The following is a 12,500-nucleotide window of genomic DNA, read 5'->3' as shown; positions in this document are numbered from 1 at the left end:
TGCCCCGGGGCCCAGAGGGCACTTCGCACGCCCGACCGGCACGGACAGACACCGCTGGAGCTCGCCCACGCTCACGGTCACACACAACTGCACATACTACTGAAGGGGGCGCTGGTGAGTAAACTTTGCGCACACACAGACACACACACACACACACACACACACACACACACACACACACACACACACAAGCACAGACTCAAACACACAGTAGCGCATACAACTGAAGGGCGGGTTGGTGATACAAAATGAACACTCCCTCTAGGGGCAGGCCAGAGGTTCCACATCACAAAATCCAGAGGCAAGGCACCTTCACACCAACACGAGCCCTTGATGTCAGTATTTGGTAATGGCCACCCTGAAGAGTGCCTAAGCCCACATGTTGGTGTTGAGTGCCTAGTGTGATTGTGAGTGCATGAGTGCCTAACCCAGTAGGTAAAGGCTTTTTACATCTACAGACCACTTTGAGTGCCTGGACCTGGCCTTTTCCTCTCATGTTGATTGGTTTGCGATATCAGCAGCACTTTCTTCAACCAAATCCATCATAGATGCCCCTATTAGCTAAAGTACTTCCTGTTTCACACAGAGCTTAGTCTCTATGTCTAATTCTATGTCTAATTATATGACTAATATAGATAATGTCTACTATTGATAATGTCTAATTCTCTGTCTAAAATAGATAATGTCTTATATATATCATATATAATATAGATCATGTGTAATATATATATCATATATAATATAGATCATGTGTAATATAGATATAGATCAGATATAAGATCATATATAATATAGATCATGTGTAATATAGATATAGATCATATATAATATAGATCATATATAATATAGATCATATGTAACATAGATCATGTCTAATGTAGATATAGATGATATATAATATAGATCATATGTAACATAGATCATGTCTAATATAGATGATGTGTGATGTAGACATTGCCATCCCAGTGGGTGATCAGTGAGAATGAATCAGCAGTCAGTGAGGCGGCAGGGGGAGATGGATCATTCCAGACAGTGTGTGTGTGTGTGTGTGTGTGTGTGTGTGTGTGTGTGTGTGTGTGTGTGTGTGTGTGTGTGTGTGTGTGTGTGTGTGTACACAGAGCTCTCCAGATTGTGTGTGTGTGTGTGTGTGTGTGTGTGTGTGTGTGTGTGTGTGTGTGTGTGTGTGTGTGCGTACAAAGAGCTCTCCCGCTGGCAATCTAACAACAGCCGACTGCCGGGGGAGGGTGTTTGAGTGTGTGTACATGTGTGTGTATGTGTGTGTGTGTGATTGTGTGTGTGTGTGTGTGTGTGTGTGTGTGTGTGTGTGTGTACGTGGGTTTGTGTGTGTGTGGGTGTGTACGTGGGTGTGTGTGTGTGTGTGTTTGTCTGTGTGTGTGTGTGTTTGAGTGTGTGTATAAGTGAGTGTGTGTGTGTGGGGGTGTGTACGTGGGTGTGTGTGTGTGTGTGTTTGTCTGTGTGTGTGTGTGTGTGTGTTTGAGTGTGTGTATAAGTGAGTGTGTATGTGTGTGTATGTGTGTGTGTGTGGCGGGGGGATAAACAAACCTGGCTCAGCTCTGCATGTGGGGATGAATGAATCACAGCTTCTCATGCTTTCCTGATTGCAGAGATGAATACGGTGGGTCACCCCTGAGTTTGGAGAGGATGGTAGGCATCATGGTCCTGTAGCGCGGCTACCACCGTAAACAACACTAATGTCATGGGTTCGAATCCCTTGGGAGCTCCTGTGGGTGGCTATGGATGAAAACTCTAAAGAAATGGACACCCATAATGGATGTACTATCAATTATGAACTTTTACTTGAATGCAAACCTGCACATGATAGAATTCAAGAACGTCAGCCAATTCAAATCAATTCAATTTGATTTACATAGCGACGATGACAATTTAAATTGTCTCTAGGTGCTTTTCAGAGCCCAGCGCCTGGAAGCTCTTGAGCAAGCACTAAGGTGACTGAGGCAAGGACAAACTCCCTTTTAACAGGAAGAAACCTTGAGTACAATCACAGCTTGGGGGGGGGGGGGGGGGGGGGACAAGAGTATGCATCAATCAATTCAACTAAATTGTATTGTATTTATATAGCGCCAAAACAATATGATTCTCAGGGCAGAGCGTTTTGTGATTCGTCATGGAGTCATGTTGCGTGATTATTTATTTATTTATTTATTTTTGGGGGCTTTTTATGCCTTTATATGGAAAGGACAGTTGAAGATATGACAGGAAGCGAGGCGGAGAAGAGGTGGGGAGAGGATTGGGAAATGACATCAGGCCAGACTTGTAAGTGGGGGGCTTTATCGGCTTGCGCCACAGTGCCCACCTATGTTGCATGATTATTAAAGCATGTTCAGCCATGCCTCGCAGACGACAGAAACATCTGCTGAATACTTAAATGCCTCGTATCTAAATGTGAATGTCTGACGGAACTTACTGTAATATGAACATTTTGACTGAACCACTTCTCCTCACTCAGGATGGCCACACACACACACTGACTAAACACTCGCTCCTCACACAGACAGTGGCTATCCACACACACTGACTAAATAATCACTCGCTCCCGAAACACACACCGAACATACACACACACACACACACACACACACACACACACACACACACACACACATACAGACACACAGTCACAGTCACATGTGTGTGTCCGTGCATGTGAAAGGGTAAGACTTTAATGTTTAGTTTAGCTTGAGAGATCCCTTGCCAGGGGTTGTATTGGATTGCTCACCACTTCTCTCACACATTTCTGAGCACAGAGACTCACACACACACACCTACACAGACACACACACACAAACACACACACACACACACACACACACACACACACACACACACACCCACACAATGTTGTTTCCCAATGGGAACGGTAGATGGTCCAACATCTGTTGTAGAGTTATCTTTCCCCTAGCAACGCTACTAATTGTGAGTGAATGCAGATGGAACAGAGATCTGATCAAACACACTGTTTCCGCGATATGCACGCTAAGTCTGAAATACACAATTTTTCACTCTATGTGAATGTGACACACACACACATGTGCACACACACACACACACACATACACACGCACACACAAACACACACGCACAGACTGTTTCCGCTATATGCACGCTAACTCTGAAATGCACAATCTCTCTCTATGTGACACACACGGAGAATGTTTAGCACATGAAGACAGCTATAATACACACTCACACACACAGACACACACTCACACATACACTCACACATACACACACTCAACACATGAGTGAATGAGAACATTAGGAAGAGATATGACAAGAGGAAGATTTGAGTCAGAGCGAAGAATGAAAGAATTTGAGAATAGAAGAGAAAAGGGGAGATGGAGAGAAATAGTTAAATGAGGATCAAAGCGGGGGAGAGAGGAAACAGAGACGGAAAGATGGAGAAAAAAAAAATCAGGATTTTTTTTTTATTTAAAAAGATTGGAATAAGATTAGATAAGAATATCTCTGTGGTCTTGAATTGTTACTAATATGTGATTATAAATGTAATTCCAGAATGTAATTCCAGAATGAATTTCCAGGAATATCATGCCTCTCTCCTCAGGACAATCCTCATTTCCTTCCCAAAGTAAAAGCCCAAGATGTGAGGCGGAACTGAAGCATTCACAAATCACATTTCCACTGAATTGAATTTTGATTAACTCTTGAGTTCAGGTCATTTTCAGTTCACAGTTATGACTCTTGAGCTCAGGCATTATACCACCGCTGACACACATACACCGTTGGCAGTAGCCCTGAGAAGATGCATTTCACGTCATGGCACACAGTCACATAAATACACCGCTGGCAGTAACTCTGAACGGGAGCGTTTCACGTCTGCCTTATCCGTTTCTAGCTCACCGAGCTTCACCAAACCTTTACCACCCTCTCCCTACAGTCACACACACATACCAGTGATTTCAGCCCATTCATTATTCAGCCAAATCAACAGCCTAATGGCGAGAATGAAAGTTTAATGAGGGCGTCGACGGCGTGTTAATGATGTACAGGCCCAGCGACTCGTTAGCGGCGAGCCGGTAGTAAACCTGTCCGCAGTGCCTGGGGCAGGGATGATTAGTCTGCTTCTCCAGTTCTCTCTCGCTCAGCCTGGGCCTTAAGCTGGACACTGATTGGAGGGAGACCTGGGCCTTAAGCTGGACACTGATTGGAGGGAGACCTGGGCCTTAAGCTGGACACTGATTGGAGGGAGGCCTGGGGCAGGAGCGAGGCCTGGGGCAGGAGGGAGACCTGGGGCAGGAGGGAGGCCTGGGGCAGGAGGGAGGCCTAGGGCAGGAGAGAGGCCTGGGGCAGAAGGGAGGCCTGGGGCAGGAGGGAGGCCTAGGGCAGGAGAGAGGCCTGGGGCAGGAGGGAGGCCTGGGGCAGGAGGGAGGCCTCGGGTAGAAGAGACACCTGGGGCAGGAGGGAGGCCTGGGGCAGAAGGGAGACCTGGGGTAGGAGAGAGGCCTGGGGTAGGAGAGAGGCCTGGGGTAGGAGAGAGGCCTGGGGCAGGAAGGAGGACTGGGGCAGGAGGGGGGCCTGGGGCAGGAGAGAGAGCTGGGGCAGGAGAGAGGCCTGGGGCAGGGGGAGACCTGGGGCAAGAGGGGGGCCTGGGGCAAGAGGGGGGCCTGGGGCAGGAGAGAGGCCTGGGGTAGGAGAGAGGCCTGGGGCAGGGGGAGACCTGGGGAAAGAGGGGGGCCTGGGGCAAGAGGGGGGCCTGGGGCAGGAGAGAGGCCTGGGGTAGGAGAGAGGCCTGGGGCAGGGGGAGACCTGGGGCAAGAGGGGGGCCTGGGGCAGGAGAGAGGCCTCATGGACAAGAGCAGAAATGTTCTCACCTGTTCTTCCCTCATCTACCCCTTTACTCTCCTTTCATCCTGCTGATGTACTGAGCAAGGTGTAGAGATGACAAAGATGTTTCTCTTCCTCCTTTCTTCCTCTCTCATTCATCCATAAATCTGGCCATTTTGTCATAAAAAAGACATTGACAGCTCCAGCGGTCATTGATGAAAATTATGAAAGGGATAATGTATAGTCCAGCGGTCATTGATGAGTATTATGCAAGGGATAATATATTATAGTCCAACGGTCATTGATGAAAAACACAATCCCGACAGGATCCCAAAGAGGACTCTGTGTTATATGGTTTTTTGTTATTTTATTGCCATTTCATGGGGAAGTTAGAAGAGAAATACTCTTTCACACAATTTAAACTTTTGCGTGGCAGCGTATTGCCTGCTGTCTGTATTACAATTCCAGCTCTTTTGTGTGTTTTATAAAGACGACAGCAGCTGGAGATCATCTCCTTCATTTAGAAAGACGCTTTTTGATGCTTTCAGCCATTGGTTATTTAAAGCGCAGCTCATCACTGGAGCTATGTCCTCAGTCTTACCTCTGTGTGACACACTTCCTGTAAACCATGGTCGCTCTCTCAGCCTGACGGAGAGCTCATCATCCTCTCCTCCTCTGAGGGAAAGCCAGCTCACAGTGTGCAGATGTTCACACACACACACACACACACACACACACACACACACACACACACACACAGCTTTGCTCTGTGCGCTAACACATCGTACAGGAACACAAAGGCCACAGTGGCGTGAGGTCAACAGAGCTTTCTGAAGTCCATGACCTCAGTTCCTCAGTTGTCTGTCAGTATCATCTTAACCATTCATCATAGGTTCTATCATCCCCTTCTATTTCATCCGAGGTATCCATGGTGACGCATGATCCTACATTCCATGTTCTTTTCACCACTTAATTCTCTCTATCTATGGCCGCGGTTGCCATGAAAGTGAAAAAAGGCCTGGTACAAGGATGAACAGCAATTACTTAAGCTTTCTATCTAAAAACAGATTTAGAGACACACTGTTGAAGATCTCTTCATTCATATGAAACACTTTGCTGGAGGGATGTCCAAACTGTCTCAACAGCGCTAATTAGGGTTGATGCTATGTCAGTTCATTAGCATGTTACACAAACGGTTATTGAATCTAATATCATGAGAGTGGTCATGAATTGCTAAGCATATCCAGTAATGCTGACATGACTACGGTGTGAATATCAATCTAATCCATAACACATGGCATGATGTTTCTAATTTGTAAACACGCTTGCCTTCCACTATGCACCTCCACAAGCTTCGTTTTAGACTCTGCTGTCATGAAAGCCTGCTCTACGTTCTACCAAAGGAACATCCACTTTTCTTCACAACTATTACAACTATGTACAACTATTCTTCAAGGTGACGGAATATAATCACCCGGAGACTCAAAGGAAGTTCGATTATCCACCGATTCCACAAACCACCCTTACCCTTACACCGTTAAACTCCCAAGGCTTCATGAGGAGACCTTCACAAAACAATGTGACCTTGGCAGAAGCCACAGCTCTTGCCTTCAATGTGACACGGACTTCTGAATATCTATCTGTTAGCGTCCCTGCATGTTAGCGTCCCTGAATGAAAGCGCCCCTGCGTGATGGCAGAAGGTTATGATGAGAACCAAGCAGCCTTGCCCTTTTGGTGAGGCAGGACCAGAGGGGTCATAAGGTCACTGGCATGGAGTTTATATAAGAAAGGGGAAGGGGGGGGGGGGAATTACAGGAAGAAAAACACATTTAAAGATATTTTCAGTATTATTGTGCACTTGCCCAGCTGGTCAGCAGTATACACATTTCTTCTCTCTGACATCCTGTCACAGCCCATTAGCTACTAATTTTCAATGTAATGGTATGCTGAATCAGTGAGAGAGCGAAGTAGAGAGCATGTGTGTGTGTGTGTGTGTGCGTGCAGGAAGGAGAGAGGGAGAAAGAGTGGGTGTGTGTATGTGTGTGAGTGTGAGTGTGTTTTTGTGTGTGGGAGAGAAGAAGAAAAAGTGTGTGTGTGTGTGTGTGTGTATGTGTGTGTGTTTTTTTGTGTGTGTGAAATGACATTAGTTACGGTTCATTTGACTCTTTACAAACACACTTTCACTCTCTCAGATAGCTTCCTAATGGCCCCATCTCCACCCCCTACTGAGCTCTGGAGTCAAATCTAAGGCAAAATCTCTTCAAAAGAGAACGTGCCTGCAAGCTTTCGTTCCCTACACGAACCACGGCCCAACCAATTCTCATCATCCTCATCCTCGATTGATTCTCTTCATCGTCAGTTCTTAATCAACCCCCTCCACGGCCTTCGTCTATACTGAAGACGAACACAAGACTGAGAAGCAGGACTGCACCGGGGCAGGACTCTCGCCCACCATGGGAGCCCAGAGAGCAAGGAGCCTGGGGCTAGATCTGATGTTTTCTCGTCTGTTCCGACCCACCCTCTTCCTGTCGTTGTCAGGTTAACCTAATGAACGACCTGGGTGTGGGGGTCAAACTAAACATGCTGCCTTTGAACTGGCGCCCCCTTCGGATGGCCCACCTGCTGCCTTAACAAACCACAGCCTGTGATGTTCTTTGTAAGATGCAGAAGGCGGCTTAGTGCAGAGATGCGCTCGTCATTAAATATGCTTCCAAGAAATCAATGACGAAAAGAGTTTACGCTTGAGGTGTGTTTAAAAAAAATAAAAAATTTGACTCACCCCCAAAGACTAAGCTGGACTGGAGCTGAGTGCGCCTGGTCCCTCCTATGTCCTGTGTGGACTGGAGCTGAGCGCTCCTGGTCCTGTGTGGACTGGAGCTGAGCGCTCCTGGTCCTGTGTGGACTGGAGCTGAGCACTCCTGGTCCCTCCTATGTCCTGTGCGACTCACATGTACACTCAAGATGAGAAGGACCTCTCAGCCAACTCAATAGAAGCTGCTGGAGGGAGTTATCCGTATGTCATATGTGTCCTGTCTGTCCTGTGTCTCCTGTGTGTCCTGTGTGAACTGGAGCTGAGCGCGCCTCGTCCCTCATATGTCCTATATGTCTCACATGTACACTCAAGATGAGAAGGACCTCTCAGCCACCTCAAGTGAAGCTGCTGAAGGGATTTAAAATGGCGGAGATTTAACCGAATATGGTTTATTCTGGGCGGATGCTCTGTTCACTATGCATTCACTCACTCTGCAGACTCTGGCTTCATTTCTTCAGAAAGTACATGCATGACACCGTACTGTCCATCTTTTTTAAAGCCATTGCACTTGACAGACTGTAGATGCAGCTGTAGATGAAGCTGGACGTTTCAGCACACAGGGAAAGAGTCACTTTTGTGTAGGTGTGATTGCCTGCATACACTAAGTGACGATAGTGAGAAAAAACAAGACGAAAGAGGGGGAAAGAGGAGGTGAATTAAACAGACGTGTCCTATAGGTACAGAACTGATTAAACCGATTGCTATTTATAATGTTAACACGTGTAAGAGTAGATAACACTGTCAAACATCTACATAGGCAGGATTCGCACCAGCTCAGGACAGATCTGTGCCTGAGTCTTATTCTGAGGGTCTGTGCCTGACTCAGCAGTTATCTGGAGGATCTGTGCAGGACTTCGCAGTTATCCTGAGGATCTCATCATTACTCAGCAGTTATCTGGAGGGTCTGTGCATGACTGAGCAGTTATCTGGAGGATCTGTGCATGACTGAGCAGTTATCTGAAGGATCTGTGCATGACTGAGCAGTTATCTTGAGGATCTGTGCAGGACTTAGCAGTTATCTTGAGGATCTGTGCAGGACTTAGCAGTTATCCTGAGGATCTAATCATGACTCAGCAGTTATCTGGAGGATCTGTGCATGACTGAGCAGTTATCTGGAGGATCTGTGCATGACTTAGCAGTTATCTGGAGGATCTGTGCATGACTTAGCAGTTATCCTGAGGATCTGTGCATGACTTAGCAGTTATCTGGAGGATCTGTGCATGACTGGTGGCCTTATGCTACACTAATACACTTTAGCATTTGCAGGGTTAAAATGCGCCTGCGACTCTGGGATGCAACAAACATAGTGGCCAAGAGAAAGAAGGCTCAAATGTCATCTCTCCATCACTTCTGTGGATGTGGCCTTTGCACAATATGGATGTGCGCATTAGTGTGTTATGTGCTGTTGTGGACAAGATAATATGGCCAAGCTCAACGTGCGCCCACTTCCATCAGAAGTTTACCAAATGCTTAACGTGGTTGTGGCACAACAACTCTTTGTAGGTTTGTGTGTGTGAGAAACGACTCTTCAGGGAACACCCATGAGTGCTCATCTCTTACTGGAGAGAGAGACAGTAACACTATTGTGTGTGTGTGTGTGTGTGTGTGTGTGTGTGTGTGTGTGTGTGTGTGTTTGTGTCACCCAGGGGGGTTCATCTCTTACTGGAGAGAGACAGTAACACTATTGTGTGTGTGTGTGTGTGTGTGTGTGTGTGTGTGTGTGTGTGTGTGTGTGTGTGTAAGTGTGTCTGTGTGTGTTTGTGTTTTGTGTGTGTGTGCCACCCAGGAGGGTTCATCTCTTACTGGAGAGAGAGAGTCACACTTGTGTGGGTGTGACTGCCTGCATACATTAGCCACTAACGATAGTGTGAAAAAGCAAGATGAAAGGGTGATAATAAAGATGTGAGGAGGTGTACAAACCACACGCGGCATGTTGCTAGACAGAAAAATAAAACACTTATTAATTTCATTCCATGTTATAATGTTCTGCAGTTCTAAAGGCAAGTCAGAAATACAATCCTTATCATAAATCCCAACCTTGTTATCCTGGTTGACTTTTGCTGATTTTTTTTGTTAATTCACTTAATGCACCAATTGACTGCTACTATGACCATATACAAAAAAAAACGTATTAACTTATAACACCCTTATAACCACATGAGAATTAAAAAAAAACAGCAGTCTTCTTTTCCGAAACTCTCAATTTCAATATTGTCATTAATAAACCAGAATGAAGCCAACGGAGTAACCGCCATGTAAGCGTCTATTATCTACTCCTTCCATCTTTTATTTCTTGCTATTTATCAGTAAGTCTGTTATGTTGTTTTGTAATGACTGTCCCTTCCAATTATGAAATCCATTAGAAAAAGTCTTAATGAGCCAACTGTATCCGTATCAATTCTCTCATATTTTCATGTTGTCCCGCCCCCCTCCGTTAGTGGCTTTGATACCTACTCTTCATCACATTATCACATCCTCATCATCTTCCCCCGGATCTTGCCGAGCTCCATTATTCATGGCAATGCAAGCCTACTCGCCTCAGCCGCTCCGTGCGCTCATGTCCGACATCAAAGCGCTGCCTCTAAATCCTCCACCGCTGTGAGATGTAATTGGCAGGGCTTGTCTCTCTGTCAGCACTGCCTTTGTGCGCTAATGAATGTATTCATGCACAACACTGAAAGTCTAATGCGGATTATCAATATTGAGAGACGGAAAAGATGGGCTATTATTGCGTCTGAATGGGAGTTGTTGCTAAGAGACCATCTTAAGTAGCCTTTGTCCTGGTATATACAGGTTTAAACATTTCCTCGTTTGCAATCTCTTTCTCTCTCTCTCTCTCATGCTAGCATAGCAGTGATGGTGTTTATAATGTATACCTTTCAGTGCTGAATCTGAGTTGGCCAAAGGGCAATATCTAATTCAAATGAGTTTTACTGGCATGGCAGAAGCATGTTCCCTTGTGTCCTGAGAAGGTTTTTGGGCTGGCTGAGGCACTGCCTGTATGAAAAGTAGCTACAAGTCATGTTCATGTTCATATTCATACAGGACAAGTTTATTCACAGCACACCGGAACAAAACAGGAAAGAAAGAAGGAAGGAAAGAAAGAAGGAGAGAAAGAAAGAATATAAAAAGGAAGGCAAAACAGAAGAAAAAAAAAAAACAAGAAAATTGCACATGCATCCCTAGACACCCATGGCTAAGATTATGACTATACTTGGGCTTACGATGGGCTTTTCAATGACAGATTCCCCGTTTTCTTTTGGCCAAATGACAGGGCTCATTGCCACCAGAAAAAAAAGCAGCCTCCCATTTCAAACATCCCCTGTCTTGGGTTGCCCCAGCGACCGTCAAAACACGAGGGCCGTGCGCTGTCCGATGGCATCCGATGATTCACTCAGCTTAGTGGTACGTTTGAAGGGGTAGCGACTGACAATCTATGATCAGACAATTAGATGAGTTCTCCTCCAGCTCCCAATCATGTGATTAGCGGTCACTGTTGGTCTGCTCCCGCCCAAAGCCCTGGCAATCTCTCCGATAGAACACACACACGGACACACACACACACGGACACACACACACACACACACACGCACATGAGGACACACACACACACACACACATACACACACACACACACACACACACGCAGCTCTCCCTTAGACGTTCTCTTGACACAGCAGTAGCATTGTGCCACATGATTTACATCTGGCATCGTTAGGACAACCAGCGTCATGCCAACTGTGCGCTGGGTATGGTGAGGTTAGACTAGCACTGCCACTGGCTGTCTGTACCCATTAGCGTCTTACCCAACTTGGGAACTTTGGTTGTAGCCCTAAGTATTATGACACGCCAACCAACAGTTGTTTATGTTTATTGTCTGCACCAATATGCCAAAACAAATTCCTGGTAGGCGTCAACTTACTTGGCAATAAAAACTATTCTGATTGTTATTCTGACAGGAGGCATTTGAAATGTACTGCCAGCATGTACTGTATGTGCAGTGTATGTGCAGTGTATGTACAGTGTATGTGTAACGTATAGGATGGGATAACACACAGACTAGATGGCGAGGAGGCCATCATCTTTATTCTTCATAACTGAGGGCATCAGGCAGAGAGAGGGTTTGAATGACAGTGCAGTGTGTGTGTGTGTGTGTGTGTGTGTGTGTGTGTGTGTGTGTGTGTGTGTGTGTGTGTGTAATGTAATTTGCCAATCAAACTAATGTTTTTCTGGGTTTTCCCTTTCCACTAGTGAGTTATATTACTTTTTGTGCATGAACCCGTCTGCAAGTTACAAAGACCCAAAGTACACACCAGAGGGAGTAACTCTCTCCCATAGAAACCACTTTTCTCAGCTGCCTGAAACGCTTCTTTGGAATAGCAGCCTTTTCTTCTGTTACACAATGATGCAATCTTGAAAACAGTCCTTATTGTCTAATGATGATGTCATTACCTGCGGAGCGGACCAATCTGAACACACTGGGCTCAAGATATTAAGAATATTAAGTGAAAGATGTTCTAGTAGACCCCCAAAATAAAATGATGAACTTTGAAAATGAGCATCAGTGTCCCCCTTGTTGTCCCCTTTGTGTGTGTGTGTTGTGTGTGTGTGTGTGTGTGTGTGTGTGTGTGTGTTTTTCACATGTATGTGTGTGTTGTATGTGTTACAGAACATCCACGACAGAGAGGAAGGTGAAGACTCCAGTGTGTATGAAATGATGAGCACTGCAGGTAAGCGCAGAGAGATGCACAGTGTGTGTATGTGTGTGTGCATGAGAGAGTTTGCCTGTGTGTGTGTGTAAGTGAGCGTTTGTGTGTCTGTGTGTGTGTGTGTGTGTGTGTGTGTGTGTGTGTGTGTGTGTGT

The 12,500-nt window shown here is 45.9% G+C and overlaps 1 protein-coding gene across 1 annotated transcript in view; it reads left to right on the top strand.

The window, feature by feature from the left end:
* LOC308382395 (B-cell scaffold protein with ankyrin repeats-like) overlaps positions 1-12,500 on the top strand; it is a gene marked incomplete at both ends in the record, with an annotated part of 59,689 nt that overhangs the window by 26,902 nt on the left and 20,287 nt on the right. Inside the window, 2 exons of the mRNA XM_080860115.1 lie at positions 1-114; positions 12,307-12,367. The exon at positions 1-114 is cut by the window's left edge and continues 89 nt beyond it. Coding sequence (XP_080716241.1) covers positions 1-114; positions 12,307-12,367 — 175 coding nt within the window. The remainder of the gene's footprint in view (positions 115-12,306; positions 12,368-12,500) is intronic.

The sequence above is a fragment of the Sprattus sprattus genome (assembly GCF_963457725.1).
Source record: "Sprattus sprattus genome assembly, chromosome: 21".
Taxonomy (NCBI): Eukaryota; Metazoa; Chordata; class Actinopteri; order Clupeiformes; family Clupeidae; genus Sprattus; species Sprattus sprattus.
The sequence above is the reverse complement of the archived record's forward strand: the minus strand, read 5'-3'. Positions and strand labels throughout refer to the sequence as shown.